This window comes from Molothrus ater, chromosome 9 (genome assembly GCF_012460135.2).
Source record: "Molothrus ater isolate BHLD 08-10-18 breed brown headed cowbird chromosome 9, BPBGC_Mater_1.1, whole genome shotgun sequence".
NCBI lineage: Eukaryota > Metazoa > Chordata > Aves > Passeriformes > Icteridae > Molothrus > Molothrus ater.
In genome coordinates this window covers 549600-575699 of record NC_050486.2, presented here as the reverse complement: position 1 = coordinate 575699, position 26100 = coordinate 549600, and the positions used below count along the sequence as shown (strand labels likewise).

The following is a 26100-nucleotide window of genomic DNA, read 5'->3' as shown; positions in this document are numbered from 1 at the left end:
CCCTTGATGGGAGAGGACACCCTGCACGACCCTGGCGCCATCCTGGTGGGGAGCCAGGGGGCGGAGGGGGAATTTGGTGGTGTCCGGACTGGGATGGAGAACGTGGCTGCCTTGCTGCGCTTGGCACCACCGGGTGATGGCTGGGCTCGGGCACAGGGGACCGGATCCCGGGGGTGCTGCGGTAATGGGAGCCCGCCGGTGCCTGGGCTGAGGGGACGGAACTCCGAGGCTGTTGAGGGACCTCGGGGGTACTGGGGAGACGCGATCCCAGCGGAAGCCCTGGTTGGTCTCTGGGCTGAGGACCCCCAGCAGTGCTGAGGGCGCTGGACTCCGCCCGTACCGGAGCAGAGGGCACCGGGCCCGGGAGTACCGGGGGATCCGCTCGCTCCCGGGCCGAGGGCCCCGCCCCACCGAGGGCGGTGCTGCCGCCGTGCCGCCCCGTTTCCGGTGTCATGGCGGCCGGAGCGCGGCGGCGGCAGGGGCAGGGGCTGGGGCCGGTGCCGGGACAGCGGCGGGGCCGCGGCGGGACGGCGATGTGAAGCGGGACGGCGCCATGTCGGGGTGCGCGTGGGGCGCGGCGCCGCCGCTGCTGGAGGCGCTGGGCCGGCTCTGGGAGGTGCAGGCGCCGCTGGGCAGCGGCTCCTCTGCCTCGGTGTACCGGGTGCGCTGCTGCGGGGATCCCCGGGCCCCCCCCGGCGCCGTCAAGGAGTTCGTGCCGCCCCCGGGGCCGCGGCCCGGGCCCGCTCGCCGCCCCGGCGCCCGCCTGCCCGCCGCCGACTGCGCCGAGTACGGGTTCCGCAAGGAGCGCGCCGCGCTCGAGCAGCTCCGCGGGCACCGCAACATCGGTAACGGCACCCCCGCACCCCTGCCCCACTCCCCCGATCCCCGAACACCCCTGCTCGGGCACCCTCTGTCCCTAGAGCACCCCCAGGGCAGGCTCCCCCTGCCAAACTGGTGTCTCCAGACCGCCCTCGCAGCCAGGGAAGGGAACTCCCGACTGCTTTGGGAATACAGGCAGCCTCGCCCCCAGACGCATTCCCAGGTCAATATGCCCCTCGGATTGGCACCCCTGGGTGGGCAGATTCTAGAGACCCTCGCCTGGACACTCCAAAGCAGCTTCCCTGCAGTGGGTGCTCCTGGGTACCCCACCCCTTCCCTGGGTGGGGGCTCTGCAGTGACATCTCCAGGGTGGGTGGGAGAGATGGGCAGAGGGGGTCCCTGCAGGCGGGGCACCCTGGAGCCCTCCTTTGGGCAGGGTGCCAGAGCCCCAGCAAGGACTGGGGTCCCTGCGGGCCAGCTGTGGACCGTGTGTTCCCATGTGCTACAGCTCCAGGGCTGCTTCCCTGGGTGGGAATGGGCCTGGGAAGGGAGGAAGCTGTGTGTCAGATGTGATTGCTGGAAGTGCCAAAGTTCACCCACCACTGATATTTTTTGTCGGCACGAAATGCTTTTTAATGCCTGGGCACCCAGACAGCACATGGGTTCCCACTCTGCAAAGTTTGTCTGTCACTGGGTGAGATTGACAGGTCTCTAAAGAGTGGCACTGTGTCCAGTTTGCCCACTGGGATATGCTTATCCATGTCCCAGAGACTGTCCTTCTGAGCAGGAGCGCTCAGCCCTGTCACTTTAGCAGAGCCTGGGGAGTGTTGTGAGACCAGCCTGTCCTCTGAAGCTCGTAGGGGGGAAATGGCTGCTTTTCCCTTGCTTCTTCCTCCCTGGTTCTCCATCTCTCTGAACATCACCCGTTACAAAACATCCGAGCTGCCTGCTGCAGCTGTTTTCGTGTGGAGCAGTGGGAGGTGCTGGCTGGTGCTCGTTACCCATGCCTGTCCCCGTGTCTCGTTGTAGTGACACTCTATGGCGTGTTCACCAACCACTACTCTGCCAATGGCCCGTCTCGCTGTCTGCTCCTGGAGCTGCTGGACATCAGCGTGTCCGAGCTGCTGCTGCACTCCAGCAACCAGGGCTGCTCCATGTGGATGATCCAGCACTGCGCCCGAGATGTCCTGGAAGCCCTGGCTTTCCTGCACCACAAAGGCTATGTGCACGCAGACCTCAAGCCACGCAACATCCTGTGGAGTGCAGAGGAGGAGTGCTTTAAGCTCATTGACTTTGGACTTAGCTTCAAAGAGGGGAATCAGGTTTGGAATGTGCTACTCTTGAGGCAAGATGGCTCTGTGTTGAGTTGTGTGGCTCTGTGATGTTTTCCAAGTGACCTGATCAGAGTAGGAGCTGAGCTGGTGCTGAGGGTTAACTGGAAAGGCTGAAGTTATGTCTGCCCCAGAGACTGAAGCTGTGTTTCCATTCTGCTTGCATGTCTCTGGTTTCTGTTGATGTCTTAGCCTTTGTGCTACAAATTCCAGTGTTAATGATGCACTGAGAAAAGTGGTGTCTCAGCTTCCTGGAAAGTTTGCTCATTTTTATGTGGTCAGCTGAGTGGGAGCACCCAGAAATGTAGAATTCCCTTTTATCATCCTTTACCATGTGTTGTAGTAATCCAGGCTTTGCCATCAGCCTCCCTAACCAAGTGTGTTATCTCTGGCAGTGTCCTTGTGCTTGCCTTTACTTTCACCCTATCTTGAACAGCCTCCCTTCCTCAGGGAGTCTGGATGTTTCTTTCCCACACGTATCAAAAGTCTATGGTCTGGTCCTGGGTGGGCAGTGTCTGTTGTACTCTTTGTCCCATTTGCTGGTCTCCTGCTCTGTCTCCTTGCTGTCACTTTTGTTTTGGTGCTATGAGTTGTTTGTCCTTGCCCATTTTACTCTCGTCCATGGCTTCTGATGGAAGCAAGGAGCCTCAGGAGTTTCTGCTGTTGGCTTGATAGATCTTCCTTTCACTCCTCCCTCTCTCAGTAGCAGCCTGTGAGGAGTCTCAGTAAAGCTTTTCCATCAGGTAACCTTGCAGCACACTTGCCTTTAATCACTGGGTGATAGATGGTAATTTTTTCTGTGCCTTCCTACAGTGTCCTGGTTTGTCCCTATTCCATGCACTTTACCCACTTAGCAGTTTTAAATTGATATACTTTTTTACTGGTTTGCCTGGTATTGACAGCACAGCCCACTGATTGTGAATATCAGGGGGTTGTGTGGGTGACCTATCTCTGAATTCTTTGGTGCAGGAGTTGTTTTTAATGTTTGGACTTCTTAACTCCCCCGTGTTGTCTTCAGTTCTCCCACATTCTTGGCTGAGTTTCCGGTGCTAATCTGTTGCTGTCTATCAGCAAAATACACACTCCTGGTGTCCTGTGTCTAATGCAGGTATTTTTATTTAATTCAGGTCTGTGTTTTGCTGCTTGCTGTGTGAATTGCCTCATAATATTTGATGAGGTGTTTTATTTGCTTCCTTGGTTTCTGCCAGTCTACTTTCTTTGGGCTGAGTTTCCTTTGCCCTTTCTCAAAACCACACTGGTTGTATGTGTGAACCTTCTGACCTTGCTTTGAATGTGCACCAGGTACCAGAGTCCCGTCCCCACCCCTGCCTTGGGCCGCAGCCTGCATGCATAATTTCCTTATCTGAGTCAAAGACCATGCTACTTTTATTTGTGACAGCCCTGCCAAGCTTATCCTTACACAAAATTTCCTGCTATTGCTGTTTAGCAGGGAATGGTTGTACACAGAGCAAAGTTTCAACCTTTACAGCTCTCAAAATGCTTTAGGTGGTAGGAGTGAAATTCCCTCTCTCTCTTTTTGCTGGTGCCATTGATCACAGTGTTTTCTCTATCTCTAAATGTTGTTTGGGGGCCTGCCAAGTTGCTGCTATTGCCATGCTGGAGGTTCTGCTCCCTACTGATAGGAGGAGGGATAAGGATGAGCAGTTTGTGGATAATTTTTAAGATCATAAACCACTTTTGAGCTCTGATGCTGGAAGATGTCTTCTGTAAACTTTATTTTCAGTCAGAGAACCACATAATCTTGTTCTGAATATATTCTCATGGTAAAAATTCCTAATCCTATGCCTTATCCAGGAGGAAGTAGGCTTGCATATTCTTCTGTCATTCCTTGTGTTGCATCAGTGTGTCTAAAATGAGCCCCAACATGTTAAAAAGATCCAGCATGCAGTTTGTCTTTGGACACTTAGAAGACTTGGCTGGACAAAGCCACAGCTGACTGACCAGGTATTGCCTGTTAGCAGGAGACTGGACTGGAGCCTTCAGAGCAGCCCCTCAGCCAGTACCTCTGAGATTCTATAATTCCCTCATTTCTTTGGAGCAGGCAGCTCCAGTGTGGGCATTTCCTCTCACTGTGCCAGCCACGGCAGCTGGGCAGGTACTGATTGTGCAGCACTTGAGGCTTCAAGGGGAGATGGAAGAGGTGCATGGGAAGTGCCATTGATGATTTCCTTCTCTGAGCATTTTAGCTGCTTGCTTCCAGAGAGCATCAGCACTTGAACAATGGCAGCAGCTCCTGGTGCTCACTGCTCAGACAGGGCTGTCTGTGCTCTCAGGCAGCCGATGTGGGAGCATATTGTGGGTGTTCAACCCTTATTCCAAATTTTCTAGCATCATCTGCATGTAGGAGAGGTTAAAGGGCCAGTCCACAGGAACATCCAGCCCCTTCCTCCCAGCAATGCTGTGTTTCAGAGGTCAGATGTTAGTGCTGTTTTGCTGGGAGATGTTTTTCTTCCAGACAGTCCTGGTTTTCCCTCAGCACAGCAGTATAGGGAGCTGAACTGCCTGCCTTGCACAACTGGCTCTACAGTGCTTTCTGTCAATTTAGCAATAGTATTTTGAAGACCCCTTTGGAAGAATATCAGAACTGATTTAAGGATAGAGTGGAGAACCTGAGTGTGGAAAATCAACTTTTTCCCTGTGTTTTGTCTCCTGTAGGATGTGAAATATATTCAAACAGACGGGTATCGGGCTCCAGAGGCAGAACTGCAGAACTGCCTGGCACAGGCAGGGCTCCAGAGTGAGACAGAGTGTACCTCTGCTGTGGATCTGTGGAGCCTGGGAATCGTTTTACTGGAAATGTTCTCAGGAATGAAACTGAAACATACAGTCCAATCTCAGGAATGGAAGGTGAGACAGTTCTTGCTTGCACCAAATGAATCCTTCTGCCTCTTGTTCATAATCTGGATTTGTGAGGTAGCACCTGGCAACTAGGTAGTGTTTCCAGGATGTTTGTCTAATCCTATTGTCTTGAGAATTAAGATTCCTGAGCCTTAAAGACCCACCTGCCCTGTGGGACTGCCTTGTCTGAATGCTACTTGTGTTCAGGTTACTGAAATAGGGGTGTTCCAGGAGACTCTCTTTGGAGCCTGTGTCTTGCCTAGATTTGGTAGGCAAGCTGTGCTGCCTGTAGTTGTGGCATAGGAGGAAGAACAAAACCAATGCCTGATGACTGTCAGCTAGTTCAGCAGCACAGTGACAGAGGAATTATTTGCTGGCTTTAGTTTAATGTTAGCTGTAATTTGGGGGTCTTCTCGTAACTCTGTATCCTGAGAAAACAAGAGGAAAGCTCTGTATTGTGAGCCTGGAACCTGACTGTCCTCTGTTCTGTGTGAAATAACTTTTTATGCTCCTCTTCCCAGAAGGAGTATCCTTTCAGCATCAGAATCTCCACAGCAACAGAAAAGTTTCTTGCATGTGGACATTTCTAGCTTTTGCTGGCAAATGGGAAAAAGTTGATTTGATGTGAGCCTGCTAGCTTAACATGTGAGGCTTGGGCATTGGGGATCTCTCACAAAACCCCAGAAAACCACAGCCCTCTGCATCCACTCTGGAAAACGATGGGATATTGCAAGCTTTGCACAGTCTGGTTTTTACCTCCCTAATCACTGTTTCTTTTTCTTTTCAGACAAACAGTTCTGTCATCATTGATCGCATATTTGCCAGTGAGGGGGTGGTTAATTCAGCCATTCCAGCTTATCACCTCAGAGACCTTATCAAAAGGTACTGTAGCATATTTGATAATTGTTGCTTAAAGATGTGCTCTGTAAAGTCAAGCCTTGCTCTTAGCAACTTGGAGCCCACACCTAACACTTTTTCTTTTTCTTTTTCTTTTCTGTTTCTTTTTCTTTTTCTTTTTCTTTTTCTGTTTCTTTTCTGTTTCTTTTATTTTTCTCCTTTTCTTTTCTTTTCTTTTCTTTTCTTTTCTTTTCTTTTCTTTTCTTTTCTTTTCTTTTCTTTTCTTTTCTTTTCTTTTCTTTTCTTTTCTTTTCTTTTCTTTTCTTTTCTTTTCTTTTCTTTTCTTTTCTTTTCTTTTCTTTTCTTTTCTTTTCTTTTCTTTTTCTCCTCCCTCTTCCCGTGTGCTGGTAACAAGTGCAAGCATTAGCAGAGATGTTTCAGTTCCTCCGATTTTGGCACAATATGGGAGTAAGCACATAGAGAGTGTCAGTCATGATGTTGATCATTTGCTGTTTCAGTGCTTTGCACTTGCAGCTGAGAGATTGTATTTGGAGAAAACTGCAGACTTTGCTGCTTTTGGGGATTGTTATCATAAATATGAGGGAGGGGGCAGAAAGTGCTGCTCTCCACTGCTGCCAAGATTCAAAGGCACTTTTGCAACTCTCCTGAGAAGTCTGCCAAGGGGGTTGTTTTCACTGTCTTGTAACTGTGCTCTGAGGCTACAGAGGGAAGAAGACACAACTTGGCACAAATAGCATTAGGAGCCCCTGGTAAAGCCAAGTTAGGGATATTCTCAGGCAAGCTCTGGGTTATTAGCTGCTTTGATCCCCATTTAAGAAAAGATGTGGGAGCACCTTGGAGTGTGATCACTCTCGTGGGACTGCATGTATGGGATGAATGGCCTGAGGATGTGGAGCTGGAACATGCTGTGCTCCTTGTAGACTTGTAAGTGAGCAGTTCTCAGTATTTGGTGCTGAGAGACATCAGGAAGGAAAGCCTGCTCCTCCATCTACCCAAAATGTTTTCAGGGGATCCTTCTGGTGTGCTTCAGCTGCAAATTGCAAGATGTGCTCCCCACTCTTCTCCTTGTACCATAACCACCCCAAAGATAGGGTGTTCCTCTATGCTAGCTTCCAGCCTGAGTGGAATGTGTCAGTGCAGGAATATCATATGCATGAACATAAAGGTGTCTTCTTTTACAGCATGCTTCATTGTGACCAAGGAAAACGAGCCTCTGCTGAGAAGGCTTTATGCAGCCCATTCTTCAGCATTCCCTTTGGTAAGCTGTGGCTATGGCCCCTGCTCAGGACTCTCTCAGCTTGTGCTGGAAGCAGCACAGAGGGCAGTTAACTGTTGTTTTTTGGCCTGGCCTCGTTGCTGCTCCTCTGTGGCACTTGCCAGCTCTCCATGGCGCCGCAGGAGGGAGATCAGAGTGATGTCTGCCTGTGCTCTCAGTGCTGCTTTACTCCTGCAGCCCCACAAGCTGTCACTTTTTCCTAGCTGGACTCTGATTAAACTCTGTCTCCAAGAGTGTATTGGCAGCAGCATTCATCTGAGGGCACAGAAATAACCAGGATATTTACCTAACATTCTGACTGTTGAGGTGCATTTGAAGAGGGCAGTGCTGTTTATGGTGAGTGGATGGGTTTTCTTACACCAACTGTTTCCCAGTTCAGAAATCACCAGGAAGGTGAGCACCTTGGGCATGGCTGATGGTGGCATCTGCTGCTGCCTCTGCACAGGTGGTTTGTGGTGGCAGCCTGGTTCTGCAGTGACTGGCCTGCAGTAACCTGTGTGGCAGATCATGGACAGGTGTCACTGTCACTTTCATCTAATGCTGTCCCTTTGATTTAATAAAATAGTGGTGTTTCCTCAAGACCTGTGTTGCAGGCAGTCAGCAAAGGTGGGCTGAGACCTCCCTGTTTAGGCTTGTGTCCTTCCCTATTTTCTGTTCCAGATGCAACTGAGTAGCATTCTCCAGAGCTTGTCTGCTTTCAAGAGCACCAAGAGTAAGGAGCTGTACCTCCAGGTTTTCTGAAGCCTGAATTAATGCTGCAAGCTGAGCTAGCATTTCCCCTTGAATGTTAGCCCTGCTTTTCTTAAGCTCCTTGGTGCACCTTGCAGCCAAGATTATTAAGTATTGCTTCTTACAGATACTGATATTTCTGTATGTCAGGCAAAGGTAACAAACTCATTCCTGTTTCCAAACTTCACATGTGTCTCAGAAGCTGGAGCTGTTTTACTCAGAGCTGCCTTCCATGGCTGAACCTCGCAGCCAGTACTGCTTTAGAGCAGAGGGAATTGTGTATTGGCAGTGCTCTCTGGGCTGGTTTTAAACACACAGAGCTCTAACTGTACTGAGAAAGGTGCTTCTGTGGTTAGTGCTTGGAGTTCATATAACAGCTTCCATTTTGCTTGGTTCTCTTTGCTGCTTCTTTTCTTTGACAGACTTGCACATATGCTTGTCTGCACAAAGAAGCATTTACTGCTGCTTTCCCAGCAAGTCAGAAAATGACCTGTCATTGCCTTTCACTTGGACACAGCTTTTCTGTTTAGAGCAAAGACAGCTGAGAATAGCTTTCCTTGTCATATACAGCTAAGTCTTGACTTTCCAGTTCATCAAGTTCTTTCCTGTGTTGTCAGTGTGGTTGGTGTCACCTGTCATTTGCAGAGGAGCTGGGCAGAAAGCACCTCCTAGGGCAGAGGATTGCCAGAAATGGATTTGTCACTTGGGTACAAGTGACAAGGTGTCTTAGTTCTAGGGGCTGGTTTGTCTCCGTCTCTGAAAAAACTCATATGAAATGAAGGACAGATTTACTTTAGTGTCTGTCTTTTCTCCCAAGCAGCAAGCAACAGGACAAGAAGAAACAGCCTCAGGTTGCCGTGGAGGAGATTTAGATTGGTTGTTAGGAAAAATGTCTTCAGGGAAAGGGTTGTCAAACATTGGAACAGGCTGCCGATAGGAGTGGGGGAGTCACTATGCCCATTAAAAGATGTGTAGATGTGGCACATCTGGGGACATTGTTTAGTGGGGAGCTTGGCCATGCCAGGTTGGAGTTCATCATTTAAAAGGTCTTTTCCGACCTAAACAATTCTATGATTCTGCAAATAAAAGGAGTAGCATATAAGACCATGGTCACACTTAAATGTTCTTTCAGTCTTCAGTTCATCTGATGTGTCTTGGTTGCAAATAGTCCTAGAGGTGCACTAAGAGCTGGAACATGCCTGGTTATCTGAAGACAGCACCTTTCTTCAAAGGGCTGCCCCTGAGAGATGTTTGGGCATCATCTGTACTGATAAGGCCTTTCACACTCTGAGCTTTTCCTAAGGGCTCTTCCATGACAGGCAGGAGATTTACAGCTTCTGTGCTTGCCTTGCATCTCTTCCTGCACTGTGAGATCAACATCTGACTGTGCCTGACAGAGATGTCAACTTCCTCACAGGCATTGTGTGCTTAGCTGGGAAAAGTACTTCCTAGAAAATAACAGCTCACTTTGCAGGCATGGTCAGAAGGCTCAGACTGGAGAAATGAAGCCATTTTCCTTTCTCTCCCCTCTTACTGTAAAGTGGCAGAGCTGTGAGGTCCTGCTATTATGTTCATTCAGCTGCTGTAGCTCCCAAAACAAATAACTGCATCAACATTCTCCAAGTACTGCAAGTCGGGTGCCCAGATCTTAAATTCATTAATGGCCTGTCACTAGCGTACAGGAACATGAAATCAAGCTGTTTTTCTGCAGAAGTGACACTGTCTCTGTGGCTTTGGGTTTCTAGAGGGCTGCTTATCCTCAGAATGGGACTCTCATAGCTTGTCATTAGCCTTTTCTCCTTGGCTGTTGCCTTCTCCCACAGTGGCATCTGTGCTGCCCTGCTCCAGGCCATCCTGGAGCTGCTTGTTTTCTAGAGCCAAGTGCCCCATGTCCAGCACCCAGAGGGTTTTATTTCTGCTCCTGTGAAGTCCTTCACGGATCACTGCTCACACACCTTGTGGCCATGCCTGATTCTACACCATTGCATTGTTTAAGTAGCGGAAGTATGGTGGTCTTCAAAACAGTGGATTGCAGTTGGATTTTGAGGGGAGGGAGGTTTATATGGTGTTCAGGGAAGAACTAAAAGATATTCTAAGGAGATATGAGGCCTGTGCCTTAGTACAGCTGAAGATTGGAATTAGGGAGGCTGGCCAGCCTGCTTTCAGCTTGTCTGGGAGCAGTGACAGGAGAGGCAGTTGCAGAGTATGCCTTTGATCTTCTCATATCTCCATACATATATGGGGTAGCTTGTTCAACTAGCACAGTTCTTGAGGTCACATCAGTTTCTGAGACTGGGCTAAGTAGACACAATTCTGGCTTTAATTTGAAAAGCAATTTCAGATGCTAGCACTGCAATAATTGCAGAGTGAACTGAACCCTTTGGAAGAGTCTCTCAGTGCACAGGTAAAGATAAGGTGGAAATGGAGAATTCAGACTATAAATGCAGTTAATAGTGGAGAGAAGCAAAACTACTGCAGAGAGCAGTTAGTGCTTGAGTATCACAATGTGTATTGAGTCATCTTCCTCTTTGGTTGCCCCTTTGACATTGACTTTGTTTCTTTAATTCTGTGGGTGTCAAACAGCTCCCCATATTGAAGACTTGGTGATGCTCCCCACACCTGTGCTGAGGCTGCTAAATGTTCTAAGTGATGCTTCTCTGCAGTGTGAAGAAGAATATGAAGGTTGGTGCAATTCCCATATAGCAATGTTGTCTTACAGACTTTGTTTTCTGTGGCTCTGGGGATGTAAGAGCAAGCAGGTGATCAATTAATAGGCACAAGAACAGCAAACAGAGCTGCCCAGCTGAGCTTTGGTTGCAAGGGGTCAACTGCACCAACAGAGAATAGACTGAGATTGAGAGAGAAAGCAGAGTTTGTAGGGAATTCTTGAAGAATACCAGATTAAAAAAAAAAAATATATTTTCTTCTTTGGTTAGATGCCCACCGAATTCACAATGTGTTTGTGGCTCTCAGCTTCTGCTGGATATGTACAGGACTCGGAAGCCCAATAGCAGAGATCCTTAAAAATTTGCTAATGAACTTAGCCAAGATCTCAGCAGAGAACTAAAATTTCTCACTGGAGTTCCTAAAGCGTGGTGGATGGCAGGCATGGTGGTGACCCCACGGTGTGGGATTTGTGTTTCTGCGTGCTGTCAGATCCCCATGAGCGGCACAAACCAGAGCACTCTGGGGACACGAGCTGAAAGGCCCAGTTCTGCTCACACAAAGAGGGATTGTGCCAGCTCCTTTAGTCCCCTCCTCCAAGTGCCATAGCAGGCACTCCTAAATGCCCAGTGGTTTAGCTACTGGAACCTGCTGCTAGAGGTTCACTGTCTGTGGGTCTGTGTTCCTGAGCCTCACTTCAGACACTTCCATCTCATTACGTGGCCATTAATCAGTGTCAGCTTCTGCTGTGTCACCTGGTGCTTGTTTATTTTAAATTGAGAGGAAAGGAATATTTGTTGTCCAGGTGTTCTTGATGTGTTCATCTCGCCTTTGCTTGTTTCTTGGTTCACCCTGGTTTGCAAAGTGAAAGACAACGAGCTCTTTCCTTTCCCAGATATCCTGGAAGACATAAGGGAGGAGTGTCAGAAATACGGACCAGTGGTTTCCTTGCTTATTCCAAAGGAGAATCCTGGTAAAGGCCAAGTAAGTGAATGGGGGGAAGAAGCTGTGTGTTCCTTTGTGTTCCTGTGTACACTCCATGTGCTGCAGGACTGCTGCTCAGTGCCTGGAAATCTCCTGGCTGATGACAGTGCTAAAAATAAATTGCTATTTTGAGGGACAGCACAGGTTCCTTCCTGGTTATGTAAGGTTACCTAAACTGGGAGGTGCCCAACCAGCTTTAGCATGAATGGAAGGAATGAAGAGGAGAAGCCAATGGCTGGGAGAGGAATTGTTGAGGGTATAGACCACCAGCATACTTTCTCTCGCCTTACTAAATGGAGGAGCAGGAGATGAAATCCCAGTTTAAAGATTCAACTCTTAGCTTCAGTGCTCTCTGCTCAACCAAGGATGGAGGGGAAAAATTTGTTTAGGAATGGTTTCCCCCATTGCAGAAGTGGGACGGGGCAAGTGGCATGGTGCACTGGAAGTCCTACATCTCTCTCTCTTTCAGGTCTTTGTTGAATATGCAAATGCTGGTGATTCCAAAGCTGCCCAAAAAATGCTGACTGGAAAGATTTTTGATGGCAAGTTTGTTGTGGCTACGTTTTACCCACTGAGTGCCTATAAGAGAGGATATCTGTACCAAAACTTGCTGTAGGCAGTAGCAACAATCAGGAGAGTTGTCTTGTTCCTCTTCCTCACGTGTTTTACAGTTGAATGTGTAAAAGAGCTTCCTAGCCCTGCTTCCGAGTCATCTGTGAAGGAGAGGTGCAAAGGACTTGAATGGGCTTTGAAACTTTACTGCTGCTTTGTGATGTGCTGAGGAGGCCGGGCCGCTTTGGGCGTGCTTGTGTGTGTGCTGTGCTTGCTCATTTACAGGGGGTGTGGCTCTGCCCAGGGGCAGGAGTGGGGACAGGGGCAGCCCGGGAGCCGAGCAGATCCTGGCCGGGGCTTCTCACTGATTTGAAGTGAGACCAAAGTCTTGGCCTTAGCGCTGGGCTTGGCGCCGGGGAGAGGATTTCTTTGTTAAGCTTTCCTATAACCAAATCCTCTTCTCCGGTATTGGAGGAGGAGGAAGCCTTGCCTTCTTGCTTTTTGTTGATAAATAAAGAAGCAGAAACACTATCCTCTCTAAACCAGACCAGGAGGACTTTTGAGTCTTCTCCTGACATAGAGCAGAGAGAGGCAATGAAATTGGATCTGCTGAGCCTGTGGGGTTGCCCTGTCCTTGTGACTGAGCAGAGCCATGCAGCTGATGTTGGGCTGGGCAGTGATGTGTGGGTGATGCTGCCTGTGGGGAGCTGAGCTTGCTTGTATGCCTGGGGGGGGCTGGGACTGATGGTGGAGACCTGATCAGAGCAGTGCCAGCCTCAGTCCCAACACAACCTGTAAGCACTTTGTATCCTGCGTAGATGTGAAAACCCCACCGTGTGGATTCATCTTTCTAGCACAGACCCTGTGCTGGCACTGATGCTCCCTAGCTCTGATGCCAAATCATCTGTGATATGTAAGTGTCTTTTGGTGATATTTTTGGAAAGGAGTGCTACAGCACACAGTATTCTTTGTGTCACAGCAGGACTCCTGCCTTGGGAGTCTTATAAGAGCAAATATTTGTCCGTTGTAGGTCCCACGCTTGGCTTTTCTGTGTTGTGCGTTTTGGTTTTGCATTAACCCATTAAGACTTGTAGATTAGAAGCACTGACACTTTTGGTCCTTCAAAGGTTACAAAAAGGGCTTGAGGCAATCTGAGATCCTGTACAGAAAGGGCTTAAGCAGTCATCAGACTGGAGTGGCCAGGAGAAGGTCTTTCACAGTGTCAGGGACAACAGCCACATGCCTTTGGGGAAGACACTGTGGTGAGCAGCATCACTTCCCCCCAGAGCACGCTCTGCTCAGTCAGCTGCCGCCATGGGGCAGGCAGAGGCTGTTTGCCATGGATTTCCTAACCCATGCACCCAGCAGAGCCTCTCCCTCCAGGGTGGGCAGTCTTCTCCTGATGGGCACAGTGTGAAACAGCCCTGTTTAGAGAGTCACCAGTGTATTCTGGCTTGTGGTCTTGGTCCCAGTTTTAGTGAGGAGGAAGGCCCTCCTGAATTCTTTTCTTCAGACAAAATACTTGCGACAGCTGCCTGAACCATCCCTGACCTTCCCTGGAATAATACCTGAATTACCTTGCAGTTTACTGTTTGCATCTTGCTGATGCTGGACTTGATGGAATCCTACACTTAAAAAGTTCCTCTTGATTTTTTGCCCTTTGCGTGGTGTGTCAGGAGATCCAATGTCTGTAGCATTTCATGAGTCTGAGTTGCTCTCTGTGCTGGTGTATAGTGCTGTCTACTGTGGCCCTTACCAAACTCCCTCAGAAAGGACCAATCTCTGAATTCTTCTGTTGCCTTTGGGATGGTGGGCTTGCCAGGGAAAAGAAAAAAAAATAAAATCCCACAATGAGTTTTAAGGTGTGATTTGCTGATCAGATTTTTCTGGGAATGATGCTGCTTTGGTGTACATAGCTATTCAGCAGCCTTTGCATAGGTGGGGTGTGTGATTCATTGCTTTTAATTTAACTGTCCTTTGAGTGAAGCACCTTTTAGTGTCTGGGAGGAATTGAATGGTAACTGGGTTTTCCTGTGTGGAGAGCAGTGTTTAAAGTATGGTTGGGTCTTGGCTGACCTCCTCAGCTCTGCATTACTGCTGTCCCTGCGGGTTGAGCCAGGGGTCAAAGCACTTTGGTCCAGACATGCATGTGTTGAATGCCACCATGGCAGCAGCATTGAGCTGGCAGGAGCAGACCCCAAAGCTCCTGCTCTGCTGAGTGCCAGCCCAGTGGGGCCACAGGGAGCTCCCCTGGGTGCAGGGTGTGAGGTCTGCCACGTACAGCAACACTGGGACAGGGAGATGCTGGGATGCGGGTATGGAACTTGAATGTGTTCAAAGTTCTCACATCATTTGTCTAGGACTGTGAGCTGCTCTGTCATCTTTCAAGCATGACTTTTTCAGTCAGCATTCTGTCAATTAGAGATAGAGCTGGGCCAGGATTGATCTTCAGAGAGCAGCTACAGCCTATTCCTGCAGCATGGCAGCTCTTCCACCAGAGTTTGGCTGGGGTTTTGTGCAGCTTCTTTAACAGGGGCTAAATGAATCCTCATGATGCAAACTCCTGATACCAGACATTTTTCTCCAGATGTTCATTGACCAGGCTTGAGCACTGAGCTGGGTAAAAAAATCCAAAGCTGCTTTTCTTTATATTCCTTCTGGCAAGAGTGGAAAATGTTGATCTCTGTCCTGTCACTGGGTCCACTTTTCTGCAGGCTGTGGGGTACAGGGAGATTTAGAAGCATTGTTACTCCTCACACTCTGCCTTCAAAGACTTTTTCTATCAAGATGAAGCTCACTCTGGTGTCTCAGTGACCTGTTGGTGTCTTGGCATAAGTTTTAGCCCTGCTAAAACCTTTGAGTTCCTTAACTCTAGATTGTATCTGAAGTGTGCATGGTGATTCAGTCCAAGGCGCCTGTTGTGGTGTGTCTAGGATGGGCCTGGCTTTCCTCATCTCCAGATTACTGCTTGCTTGAGGTGCCCAAGTGTTGAGGGTTTCCCCTCAGATGCTCTCTGGGTTTCCAGGTCTGTGCTGCTCCCCCCAGTAACCCTCAGTGTAGCACCGACCTACACAGTCCTACCCTAGTTGTAGGGTAACTGGTGTTTAAATCACTGGCCAAAGCACAAGTCAGCTCCAATCTTAGCTGTATTCCTAATTTTATTCTCACTGGTCTTCAGCCTCGTAACAACGTAGCCTGAGCTCAGTGTTGTAGCCAGGTTCTTTCCAGAGGGTTCAGTACACTTCCTGCTGCTGTGCCGGATCCTGTAACCACGTGCCTCCCTTCGGGTTAGATGTCAATTGCTGTATCCCATCACGCACCATTGCTGAGCAGATGTGTGCTTGGTACAGATGATTAATAAACCATGCTTCAGTACGAGGTGCTTGTCCAGCGTGCCCTTCTTCTGGGACACTGAAATGTGTCATGTAGCTGAGCAAGTTCTCTGTCACCAAGCAGCAGGGCCTCGGTCTGGGGCAACAGGACTGTGGCCCAGCCATGGCAGCGTTGGTATTTGTGCTTGGAGACCATGGCTGTCAGAACTCCTTCCAGTTCCAGTGAGGGGTGGTCGTCGCTTGGAGGCAGGGAGCCGGGAGCTGTGGGATGGAGGGGGCTGTTAACATCATTATTGGGCTTTAACAAGGCAAGTTCATCTAAGGAGGGGAATTTCACCACAGCTGTTGGCTCAGCAGCAGGACATCTTGCCCTTTCTCCTGTGGTTGACAAAATATCACCTGCAAAGTACCATCGAGTTCCCCCTCCCTGCAAGGATTTCCACGGAGTCTGGACGTGCTGTCTCCACTCTGCTTCCGCACTGCACTCCATCCCCCTTAGCATGTGTCTGTATGGGAAATCATCTTGGAATACGTTTCAATTCATGCCAACTGCATTCCATCCAGGGAGCAGTAACTGTGATTTACCCTGTAATTTCCGTACTGTTATAACTCCTAGACAATAGGAGTTATACAATAAAAGGAGTTAGAAAAAATCTTCACATTTCTCTAATTGTACTCCCAGTTAGCTGTCCACAGCGTCCCCGGGCAGTCTTCCCCAGCCCCACACGCCGGGGTGGCCTCTGCCTGGCCTGGAGCCCACCGTGTGGGCACTCGGGGCTCGACTTCCTGCGGCAGCCCCGCTTCCCCACCGCAGAACGATGCTGTCCGCAGGCGAGCCGCCCGGTAAGCAGGCGGGCCCCGGGGGAGCTGCGGCTTGCACAAGGCCCGGGGCCGCTGCCGGCGCGGCGGGTGAGCAGTGTTTTGGCTGCAGCCCGCTTTGACGCCCAGCACCGGGACTGGCAGAGCTCCAGAGGCGTTTGGGGCAGGGTGTGGTTCCCGGGGCGCCCTGTGCAGGGCCGGGAGCTGGACTCCATGTCCCTGAGGGTCCCTTCCAACTCAGCGCATCCTGTCATTCCGGGACACCACGCGGCCCCGATGACGGCAGGAGCGCCGTGGTGTCATCGCTGCTGACGCCTCGAGGCTCCCGGGCCCGGCCGGGCTGACTCCTCCTCCGCAGGGACCTCGCCGGCGCATTTTGGGCCGCATTTGGGGTTTTTCCCTCCCCTCTCGCCGCCCCCGAGTCCGCCGGGGCCGCGCGCTGACGTGGCGCGCGTTGCCATGGCAGCCAGCGGCGCGCGCCCCCGCCGGCGCCGCAGCGGCCGCTCCGATTGGCGGGGGCGACGCGAAGGGGGCGGGCGGTGCCGCCTCTCCCCCGGTGCCCAGTGGGCGAGCTGCGCGCACCACGTGGCACGGGCCCCTGCCATTGGCCAGCGGGGAGCTATAAAGGGCGGCGGCGGGGGGCGGCGGCCCCGCGGTGGCGGGCGGCATGGAGGCGGCCGGGGGTGAGGGGGATGTGGCGGCGGAGCTGCGGCAGCGGCTGGCGGCGGGCGGGCAGGACCATGTGCTGCGCTTCTGGCCCGAGCTGGACGGCGCGGCCCGCCGGGCGCTGGCGGCCGAGCTGTGCCGCATGGACGTGGCCGAGATCAACCGCTTCTTCCGCCGCGCCCGGGGGGACGGCGGCGGGGCGGCGGCGGCAGCAGCAGGGCTGGATGCGCGCATGGAGCCGGTGCCGCGGGACGTGCTGGGCAGCGCCTCCCGCGACCGCGGGCTGGTGCCGCGCTGGGAGAGCCGCGGTAGGTGCACGGGGCGGCGGGGCTCGGCGTGGTGCGGAGCCGGCGCGGAGGGCCCCACGCGTGTCTGCTCCCCCAGGGCTGGCGGAGATCGCGGCGAGCCGCGTGGCCGCGCTGCTGCTGGCCGGCGGGCAGGGCACCCGCCTCGGCGTCCCCTACCCCAAGGGCATGTGCGACGTGGGGCTGCCCTCCCGCAAGACCCTCTTCCACCTCCAGGCCCAGCGCCTGCGGCGGCTGCAGCAGATGGCGGAGGAGCAGCACGGCACTCCCTGCCACATCCCCTGGTGAGCCCCGGCCTGGGGGGGGACACGGCTCGGGGGGTGGTGTCAGAAGGGACCGCCCGGCATTGCTGGATCGGGGTCCTGTAGATTGGCATAGCCTCTGGGTGTCAGCAGCCCGCGCTCCTCTGGGGTGATGCAGTTCCCCTGTGCAGCCCGAGGTTAGCCTGGGTTGGTGCAGTTCCCTTTGGCAGCCCGAGGTTAGCCTGGGTTGGTGCAGTTCCCCTGTGCAGCCCGAGGTTAGCCCGGGTTGGTGCAGTTCCCTTTGGCAGCCCGAGATTAGCCTGGGTTAGTGCAGTTCCCCTGTGCAGCCCGAGGTTAGCCTGGGTTGGTGCAGTTCCCTTTGGCAGCCCGAGGTTAGCCTGGGTTAGTGCAGCTCCCCTGTGCAGCCCGAGGTTAGCCTGGGTTGGTGCAGTTCCCCTGTGCAGCCCCTGGGGTGGTGCAGTTTCCCTGTGCAGCCCAAGGACCATGGACTGGCATAGCCCCTCTTTGTGTCAACGCTTTGCAATGGGCATGGCCCCTTAGAGTGAGTGCTTCAAGGCTCAGGGTGGGACTGGCAGGTCCGACGTTGTCAGACTCAGTTCCACGGCCCTTTGGGAAAGGTTTTCATGTCCCATGCAGGACAGCAGCCATGGAGGGTGAGGAGATGAGCTGCTGAGGTGCTTTGTAGACAAGGCAAGACACCCACTGCAGCTGGGTGTCCCATGCATGGTGTTGTATGGTTTTGGAGATACGTGTTGCAAGGGTGAAACCCTTCATTGTCTTGGGACCACAGCAGCTCAGATCCTCCTGAGTGGGGGGGGGAGGGGGGGGAAGCATATCCTGGGTATTCCCCACTTTTGGGATGAGGGGTGTGAGATCCTGCCTCTCCTCCCTGCTCATTGGGTGTCTACTCTGCAACAGGTACATTATGACAAGTGGCCGCACTATGGAGTCCACCAAGGAGTTCTTCCAGAAACATCGGTATTTTGGCTTGAAGAAGGAGAATGTCATCTTCTTCCAGCAAGGCATGCTGCCTGCCCTGGGATTCGATGGGAAAATCCTGCTGGAGGAGAAGGGCAAGATTGCTATGGCACCAGGTTGGTGGCCAGGGGTGAGACATGGTGCTGAGGAACAGCTTTTGGAACTGCAGTCTTCACTGTGACCTGGCCCATGGCTGACTCAGCTGGGAGGTGTCTGTGTCTGCCCTGGCAGGGAGGACCAGGGTGGGGTGTGGCTGGGCTGAGGGCCCTCCACATCATCCCATGGGGAAGGAGGGTTAGTGTGGGTGGCTGACGGACAGTGAGGCGTTCCCTCTGCAGATGGCAATGGGGGCCTGTACCGGGCGCTGGGCTCACACGGCATCATGGATGACATGGAGCAGAGGGGCGTGCGCAGTGTCCATGTCTACTGTGTGGACAACATCCTGGTGAAGGTGGCTGACCCCAGGTTCATCGGGTTCTGCTTGGAGAAGGGAGCAGACTGTGGGGCCAAGGTATGGTTTTGGGAGTAGGCAGGCACTGCTTCTTTAGAGCTGGGTAGGGTCTGTCCTGCTCCTTGCCTGGCTTCCCTGACTTTTCACCATTCATCCCTTCATTTACTGGCTTGCCACAACCAGGAGGGATAGCTAAGTACCTGGAGCTCAGTGGTGAAGTAACACATGCTGCCATAGTCCTGCCTGCCCTTGGCATCCTGGAGGATGCCTGGCACTGCTCTTCTGCCTTGCACAGGAATATGGCACCAACAGGCCCAGGGCTCGGAGGTCCCCTTGGGGTCAAGAGGCTGTTTGGGAGCCCTAGCTGCCTGGAACACACCCAGATGCTGGGCAGCTCTTCTCTGGGTGGCTGTGGCTAGCACAGGCAGACAGGATCCTTGCCATAATGTGCCAGCTGTCCCCAGCCTGACATCCTGGACACCAGACCAGGATGCAGCTGGGTGCAGCTGACACTGAACCCAGCTCCATGTCTTGTGGACAGGACATCGCACACTTAGAGCTTTACTTAAAGATTGGCTTGACAGCCAAAGGTTTTGTTTGCGTTTGGCTTGGCTCTGGCAAACAGGTGAAAGGACTTACTGGTCTTGCAGCTTTCAGAGGCTAAGCTGAGAAAGGGAAGGCAGTTTTCTCCCCCTGGCCTGCATGAAAGAAAGAGGAAATAAACCTTAGCATAATAAAGCTCCTGCAGAAAGAAGAAAGCCCTGAGCCCCTGCATGCAGCGTTGGGTAGGGATTTGCTGGGGTATCTCATAACCTAGAGGGAGGTGTGTGAGGTGCAAGGAGGAGAGGAAGGTCAGGGGGATGTCTCTGCTGAGCCAGCAGCCTTCTAGTTGTGAACAGCAAGCTGGCTAAAAATATCCGTGCCTGCTGCCAGCTGCATGTTAGCTTGGTGCCACATCCTGCTGTGCCCTCTGGGTGTGTCTGACACCTGTCACCCAGCCCTGCCATTGCAGCTTCCTCTAATCCCCACTGCCAGAAGCACTTGGGAGGGGAGGGCTCATGCATCGCCAACCCTGCACCATCCCAGCAGAGGAGAAAGCCTTTCTAAATAGGGCCCGCTGTTTCCAAGGGAGCATGTTGGAAGCGTGGGGCTTCGGGTGCCTTTCCCTGACAGCACTTCCCTTGGGCAGGTGGTGGAGAAGACCAACCCCACGGAGCCGGTGGGCGTGGTGTGCCGCGTGGACGGTGTGTACCAGGTGGTGGAGTACAGCGAGATCTCCCTGGGCACCGCCCAGCAGCGCGGCCCCGACGGGCGGCTGCTCTTCAACGCGGGCAACATCGCCAATCACTACTTCACCACTGCCTTCCTGAAAGATGTGGTCAAGTAAGGGCCTGCTGCAGTGCCAGGACAGGAGTGCTGGCGCTGAAGTGCTGCTGCCAAGCAGAGCTGGCTGTGCCTTGCTTGCTGCTGGTTGAGCTCCAGGCATGCTGTGATGAGGCCCCTGCAGAGCTGGTCTGACCCCCACCTGTCTGCACAGCCCCTTCCTTGAGATAAGAGTTTTCTGGGCCGTATCTGGATGCTCCTTCCAGAGTGCAGGCATGTGGGGCTGTCTCCTGGCTGCTGTGGGGATGAGCATGTGGGGATGTGCCTTGGGGCAGCCAGGGTAAGAGCAGGGCAGCCATTCTGCTGCAGCCGTGTCTGAGCTGGGGATGTGGCTTGCTCGGAAAAGTGACATCTCTGTCTTGGCCTGTTGCAGCATTTATGAACCACAGCTGCAGCACCACGTGGCTGAGAAGAAGATCCCACATGTGGACATCACTACAGGGCAGCTAGTCCAACCTGAGAAGCCCAACGGGATTAAGATGGAGAAGTTTGTCTTTGACATCTTCCAGTTTTCCAAGTATGTCCTTTGCTCTCTGTGGGGTCCAGGCTGGCTGCTGGCTCTCCCTGGGGAAGCTCTGAGAGCCTCTGGGGTTGTGCCAGGGTGTGCCCACTGTCAATGCCTCGGGATCAGGATAGGATGGCAACTGGAGGCTTGGGTGTTGCATGCCTCCTGCTGGGCTGAGCCCTGCTCCTGTGCCAGAGGAACATCTGCTGACCCTACAGGCCAGGGCCTCCCCTCCCTCCTGCACAGCTGTGAAAACAGCCGATGGGTGTGGGTCAGGGGAGGGCTGTGGGCCCAGCTCAGCCGCCCTGGCAGGGGAAGCAGCCACAGTTTCCAAACCCCACCCTCTCATGCTGTGTTCCCCCAGGAAGTTTGTGGTGTATGAGGTGCTGCGCGAGGATGAGTTCTCTCCCCTGAAGAATGCGGACAGCCAGAATGGCAAGGACAACCCCACCACAGCCCGACATGCCTTGATGTCCCTGCATCACTGCTGGGTTCTCAATGCAGGGGGGCACTTCGTGGATGAAAATGGCACACGCATCCCTGCCATCCCTCGGTGAGTTGCTTCTCCTGTCACTTCTGCTCCTTTTTGGGCTGGATATTAAGCACAAGGCAATTCCAGCACTGATAACAGCGTCACAGAAGCAGCCAGCTATGGGTCCCCTCTCCTGGGTGATCCGTGGAGCAGAGCTGAGTGTAACCTGTGTGGTGACAACAGGAGTGGTGCTCAGTTGGCAACAGCTTTCCTTCTCAATTCAGCCCCTATGAACTGAATCCTGCCAGCCTCCATTGCACAGCCAAGGTTGCCTCTGCAGGAGGGAGGTGGCTCCCTAAAGACAGAGCACATCAGCAGGTCCATGCAGCAGCCAGGCTGGCATCAACGCATCCCTCAACCACAAGATCTCCCGCCAGCCTCTTTAGGGATCAGTAGACCCCAGACTTGTTTTGCTCTGTTTTTCTCCCCTTGCTAACCCTTGTTTGTTCCCGTGTAGCATCACAAACGGAAGGTCAGCTGCCAGCCCAGCAGATGTCAATGACAAGTAACTATCCCTGTGCCAGGTGCATGGTGGCGGGGCTGTGCTTAGGGACTAACGGGCTGCAGGCAGAGCGGCGTGCCAGGCTAACGGGGCTGGGGGCGCATGTGGCCGCTGGGGCATGTCACCCCTGGGGACAGGGGGTGCTGCTTCTCATGGTGGCGGGGCAGGCAGCACTGCTCCTGCTGGGCTCCTTTCCACAGGGATAACTGGATGGGGCTCATGCTGTTGGTACAGATGCAGGATGGCAGCAGCCTGATCTGACTGCACACAGCCCCCAAAGGTCACCCCGCAGGCAGGGTGCTGTTGGCAAACACCCTGGCACGTCCTTTGATGCCACTCCCCTGTTTGTCACAGCACGGCAGGGACTGGTCCCAGCCGGTCCCAGAGCTGGGGATGGCTGCCATCTCCTGGTGTCTACCAGGCGTCCAGGCAGACCGAAACGGGATTAAAAACATGAAGCAAACGTCAGGCAGGCTTTGATGTAGCAAGTGTGAATCTGAGCACAGCAGCCAGCTGGGCTTTGTGTGACTCCAGCTCTTGAGTTTGGAAGATCCAGAGCATGACACTAGGGAAAGCCCCTGGCTCAGTGCTTGACAGTTAATGGGAATACACAGGGAAGTTTTAACTCTTCTGTTATGTTCTGTAGGCACAAACGTGCTGGGACTTGGAGCTGGTGAGTGTAAATGACTCACAGAGTAAGCAGTCTTGTTCCCTTCCACTCTTTCAGAAACTTTATCTTCAGTTACTTCCTGGTGGAATACAGCTGTTTTATCTCTGTTTTAATTCCAGACTCCAGGTGTTTTCAGGCTTATGACTAAGCCATCACACTAGTTAACATGCAGGAGAAAGGCTGCACCTTGTCCCACATTTACCCTTCATTACCAGTTAATATCAATTGTTTTTTAAAACTACTATCTTGAATCTAACATTCAAGGTAAATACCAGTGGGGGTTGGGATGGGTGAGTTTTATTTACTGACACCTGGGACAGGAGAGGGCTGAGTGAGTGTGTGGCAGAGGAAGGAGCTTTGACCTGGGTGAAGGCAGCGTTGTCACAGATGGCATTCTGCCATGCCTGCCTGGCTGCTGTGGCCACTGGCTGGGAAGAGGCACCCTGGGGTGCTGGCTGCTTGTTGGGTCCACACAGCTGCACCCCCAGATTTACATGCCAGCTAGATCCAGGGATCATCTAAGCATGTCCTATGAAGGCTGGTGGCAGCAGGAGCAGGGTCAGGGACCCCACACAGGCCCCTGCCCAGCAGTGCTGCTGCAGTGGGCAGCACTGGTGTGGTTCTGAGATTTTGCTCACCAGCTCCATCTCACAGGCAGAAGAGAGGAGCCAAGATAGTTGATCTAACAAAGGCAGGAGGAGCAGACAGTGCCACAGGGAGTGATTCTGAGTAAGCAGAAGGGCTTACCCTGTGTCCTCAGGTTGTGCTTTAAGTGAGAGAGCGCTAAAAGCAAGACCTCTTGCTCTATGAGAAGGTGCTCTGTGAGTGCATCTCACATCACCCCAGGGCTGCAGGAGGAGAAGGAATGGGTGACTCATTTCCATGCAGCATCAAAATAGCGGGGCTGGGGGCACAGGCACTGCTGTAGCTACACACATGGAAAGGCATCATGAAAGCCCCATCTAAAGCTCTCTTCCCTTTCAGTTGCTGGTGGTATCTAAACTTTAGCTGGCACCTCTGTGGAGAGCACGCAAGGCTTAACTAACCCAGGGCAGCTCTGTGCTGGTGGGGCCTGTGTGGGCCCAGACAGCCCCTGACCCTCCGCCTGGCCTCGGCAGATGTTGGGCCCTATCTGTGTCCCCCTTGGGCTGTACCTGACTCTTCTGACTGTATATTGTTCTCTGCAGCTTGAAGGATGCAAACGACCTGCCAGTCGAGTGTGAAATTTCTCCCCTTGTGTCCTACGGAGGAGAAGTGAGTACTGGTTCTGCAGAGCTCGGGGCCCTTGGGATGGGCCGGGCTGGCAGGGCACACGTGTGAGGGATAAGCCACAGAAGCGACTGTAACTCACTGGGGAGCTTTTTGGGGCAGTGCCCCCAGGCTGCCAGCACAGGAGGGGGGCAGAGGCAGCTCAGCAGCCAGGTGATGTGCAGGGTGTTCCTAACAAGCCAGTCTCATCCCTGCAGGGCCTGGAGCAGTTGGTGAAGGACCGAGAGTTCCGCACGCCGCTGATCATTGACGAGGATGGGATCCACGAGCTGGTGAATAACGGGGTGTAGTGGCAGCCCAGTGGTGCCCAGGCAGGGCTGCCCATCCCGCCAGGAACTGGGGCACGCCAAGGTGGATAACTGGGCCTAGCAGGGACTGCTCCTGCTTGCTCTGGCCCTCTGCAGAGGAGGATTTTGACCCACTCGGTTCTTGGCATGTTGTATGCTTCTATTTATATTTTAATTTAAAAACCAAACGCTACAGATTCCCCTGCCACAAAGCACAGCTGTGGTGCTGCCCTTTGCACTCCAGGCTGTGGGCATTTATTTTTAAACATGTGTATAGTAATAGTCATTGTACATGCAGAGAGGGGATTTTTATGATATGGGGCTGGGTTTAATCTAGAATTTTTATTTTTCTTAAATCTACATGACTATTTTTTTTTAATAGGGTCCTTGCCATTGCCCTTGTCTTCCCTTTTGGTCATCCTTTGTATATTGCACAACTGGAAGCACCCAATTAAACTCTTGAGTTACTCCTGTTTGTCTTCTGTGGTGTTTGAGTGACAATGACTTTGCACCAAGAGGCTCATGGAGTAGAGAGCCAACTGCATCATGCCAAGAGCTCTGTTCAGTGCAGCGAGGGTCTGGGGTGGCTGCAGAGAGGGCCTCTAGCCTGCAGTGCTCATTTGGGGTGTTCCTGGACGAAGCAGAGAGTTGTACCCTCCTCTTATATTTCTGCAAACAGTGGCAAGCCTTGAGCAGGTAGGAACAGGCAGGTGTGTTGCACTGCTGGAGTGCTCAGGGTGAAATCAGCCTGGCACTGAGCCCTCCACCACTGCCATGTGCCCTCTGCTTTTCCTGGAGGGGCTCTGGCTCCTGCATGAGCCCACTGCCGAGGAGTGTGGTGTCCTGACTGCCTGGGGCAGAGCAGCTGTGCTGCCTCCACTCCTGTTTGGGAAGAAGGATGGAAAGTTTGGCCAGCTCCTCTCCTGATCCTGATGTGGCCACAGCCTCTCACTGCCCCATGGCTGCCTGGCAGGCAATTTTCCCTTGCAGGCCTGGGAATGGACCCAAACCACTCCCTCTGGGGGAAGTCACCACGTGGCCCCCAGGTGCAAAGGTGACTGCTGGGTTCCCCAGGCACTGTGCCAGGGCCACCAGGGCAGCGTGGGGGGTCCTGGCTGGTGCTGTCTCCTGCTGGCTCACCACAGGCTGGCTGGGCTGTGCATGGCCGGGCCTTTGGCTTTTGGGCTTTGCAGACCACCACCTTTGCATTCGGTCCTGGGGCAGAGTGCCAGGGTGCTGGCTGCTGCCAAGTCATTTGAGCAGCACTACCAGGTAGCAGGAGGGGAGTGGAGCAGAGCTGGCTGGTGTTTGTGCCAGTGTGCACGTAGGGCAGCCTGTGCTTCTCCCTGCCAGCTGATCTGGGGCAGCACATGGGGCACTGCTCAGACCTGCTCCCTGGCAGCCCCGGGGAAGCTATGCCCTGCCTCTGTCGCCCTGGGCAGTGCTGGTCAGCTGGTGCTGCAGCCCCTCTCTGGTGGCAGTGACAAGGGTCACCAGTGTCTGCTGGGAGCAGTGCGTGGCTTCCCCTGCCTGTGATTCAGTTGGTTTGTCTGGAGACTTCATGCTGCTAAAGAGGTTTAGGAGCGGGGCTACAGCCCTGGGGCTTTGGGGTGTCTAGTTGGACAGGAAAGCTTTTTCGGGAGTTGGTGGCCTGCTGCCGGGGGTGCTATTTCCTTCCCATAATGTGAGCATGGAATTCACCACAGCCAAAACAGTCTAAAAATTCTTTTGAAAAAGTTCTTTAATTGTGGTTTTTGATGTTGCACAAAAATTAATGTGAGCCCATTATTATTACTATTAGTAGTAGTATTATTATTTTCTCCCTGCCTCGTTGCGTAGCCGGTGGCCACCGTGCCAGGCTAGTGCCTGGAAATGATGTCAAGCCACGAGCTCTGCGTGGAGCTCGGAGAGCTGGAGCCCCAAGCCCGTGCCCTGAGCCAGGTTGGTCCTTTGGCTGCTGTCCTGGCCACGTGTGCCCGTGCAGGAGTCCCAGATCATTCCCCCGGGGCCCGGAGAGGGGTAGCCTATGTGGGACCCTCTGGGCCAGCCCTGGGGTCTTGTGGAGT

At 53.0% G+C, this 26100-nt stretch overlaps 2 protein-coding genes across 3 annotated transcripts; both read left to right on the top strand.

Moving 5' to 3' along the window:
* The first annotated feature begins 450 nt into the window (after window positions 1-450).
* On the top strand, window positions 451-15450 carry UHMK1 (U2AF homology motif kinase 1). The gene is made up of 8 exons (XM_036387727.2): window positions 451-845; window positions 1849-2141; window positions 4827-5018; window positions 5797-5891; window positions 7049-7125; window positions 10456-10554; window positions 11432-11520; window positions 11990-15450. The coding sequence occupies exons 1-8, from the start codon at window positions 554-556 to the stop codon at window positions 12134-12136; spliced, it is 1284 nt and encodes a 427-aa protein (XP_036243620.1). The 5' UTR covers window positions 451-553; the 3' UTR covers window positions 12137-15450.
* Window positions 15451-16873: 1423 nt separating this feature from the next.
* UAP1 (UDP-N-acetylglucosamine pyrophosphorylase 1) lies at window positions 16874-24502 on the top strand. Of its 2 annotated transcripts, none has more exons than XM_036387720.2 (9): window positions 16874-17197; window positions 17274-17478; window positions 18376-18551; window positions 18774-18946; window positions 20076-20269; window positions 20643-20786; window positions 21139-21327; window positions 23666-23732; window positions 23945-24502. In XM_036387720.2, the coding sequence occupies exons 1-9, from the start codon at window positions 16891-16893 to the stop codon at window positions 24035-24037; spliced, it is 1548 nt and encodes a 515-aa protein (XP_036243613.1). In that variant the 5' UTR covers window positions 16874-16890; the 3' UTR covers window positions 24038-24502. The 2 variants fall into 2 exon arrangements, with proteins under 2 accessions (XP_036243613.1, XP_036243614.1); XM_036387721.2 differs by having other exon boundaries at window positions 16901-17197; window positions 17411-17478.
* Window positions 24503-26100: the final 1598 nt, after the last annotated feature.

Excerpts from the sequence above, each read along its gene's own strand:
- UAP1 (XM_036387720.2), top strand. The coding sequence starts at position 16,891 with ATGGAGGCGGCCGGGGGTGAGGGGGATGTGGCGGCGGAGCTGCGGCAG. Across the intron at positions 20,270-20,642 it reads TTCCTGAAAGATGTGGTCAA|CATTTATGAACCACAGCTGC; the intron begins GTAAGGGCCTGC and ends GGCCTGTTGCAG. Across the intron at positions 23,733-23,944 it reads TTGTGTCCTACGGAGGAGAA|GGCCTGGAGCAGTTGGTGAA; the intron begins GTGAGTACTGGT and ends TCATCCCTGCAG.
- UHMK1 (XM_036387727.2), top strand. The coding sequence starts at position 554 with ATGTCGGGGTGCGCGTGGGGCGCGGCGCCGCCGCTGCTGGAGGCGCTG. Across the intron at positions 5,892-7,048 it reads CTCAGAGACCTTATCAAAAG|CATGCTTCATTGTGACCAAG; the intron begins GTACTGTAGCAT and ends CTTCTTTTACAG. Across the intron at positions 11,521-11,989 it reads AGAATCCTGGTAAAGGCCAA|GTCTTTGTTGAATATGCAAA; the intron begins GTAAGTGAATGG and ends TCTCTCTTTCAG.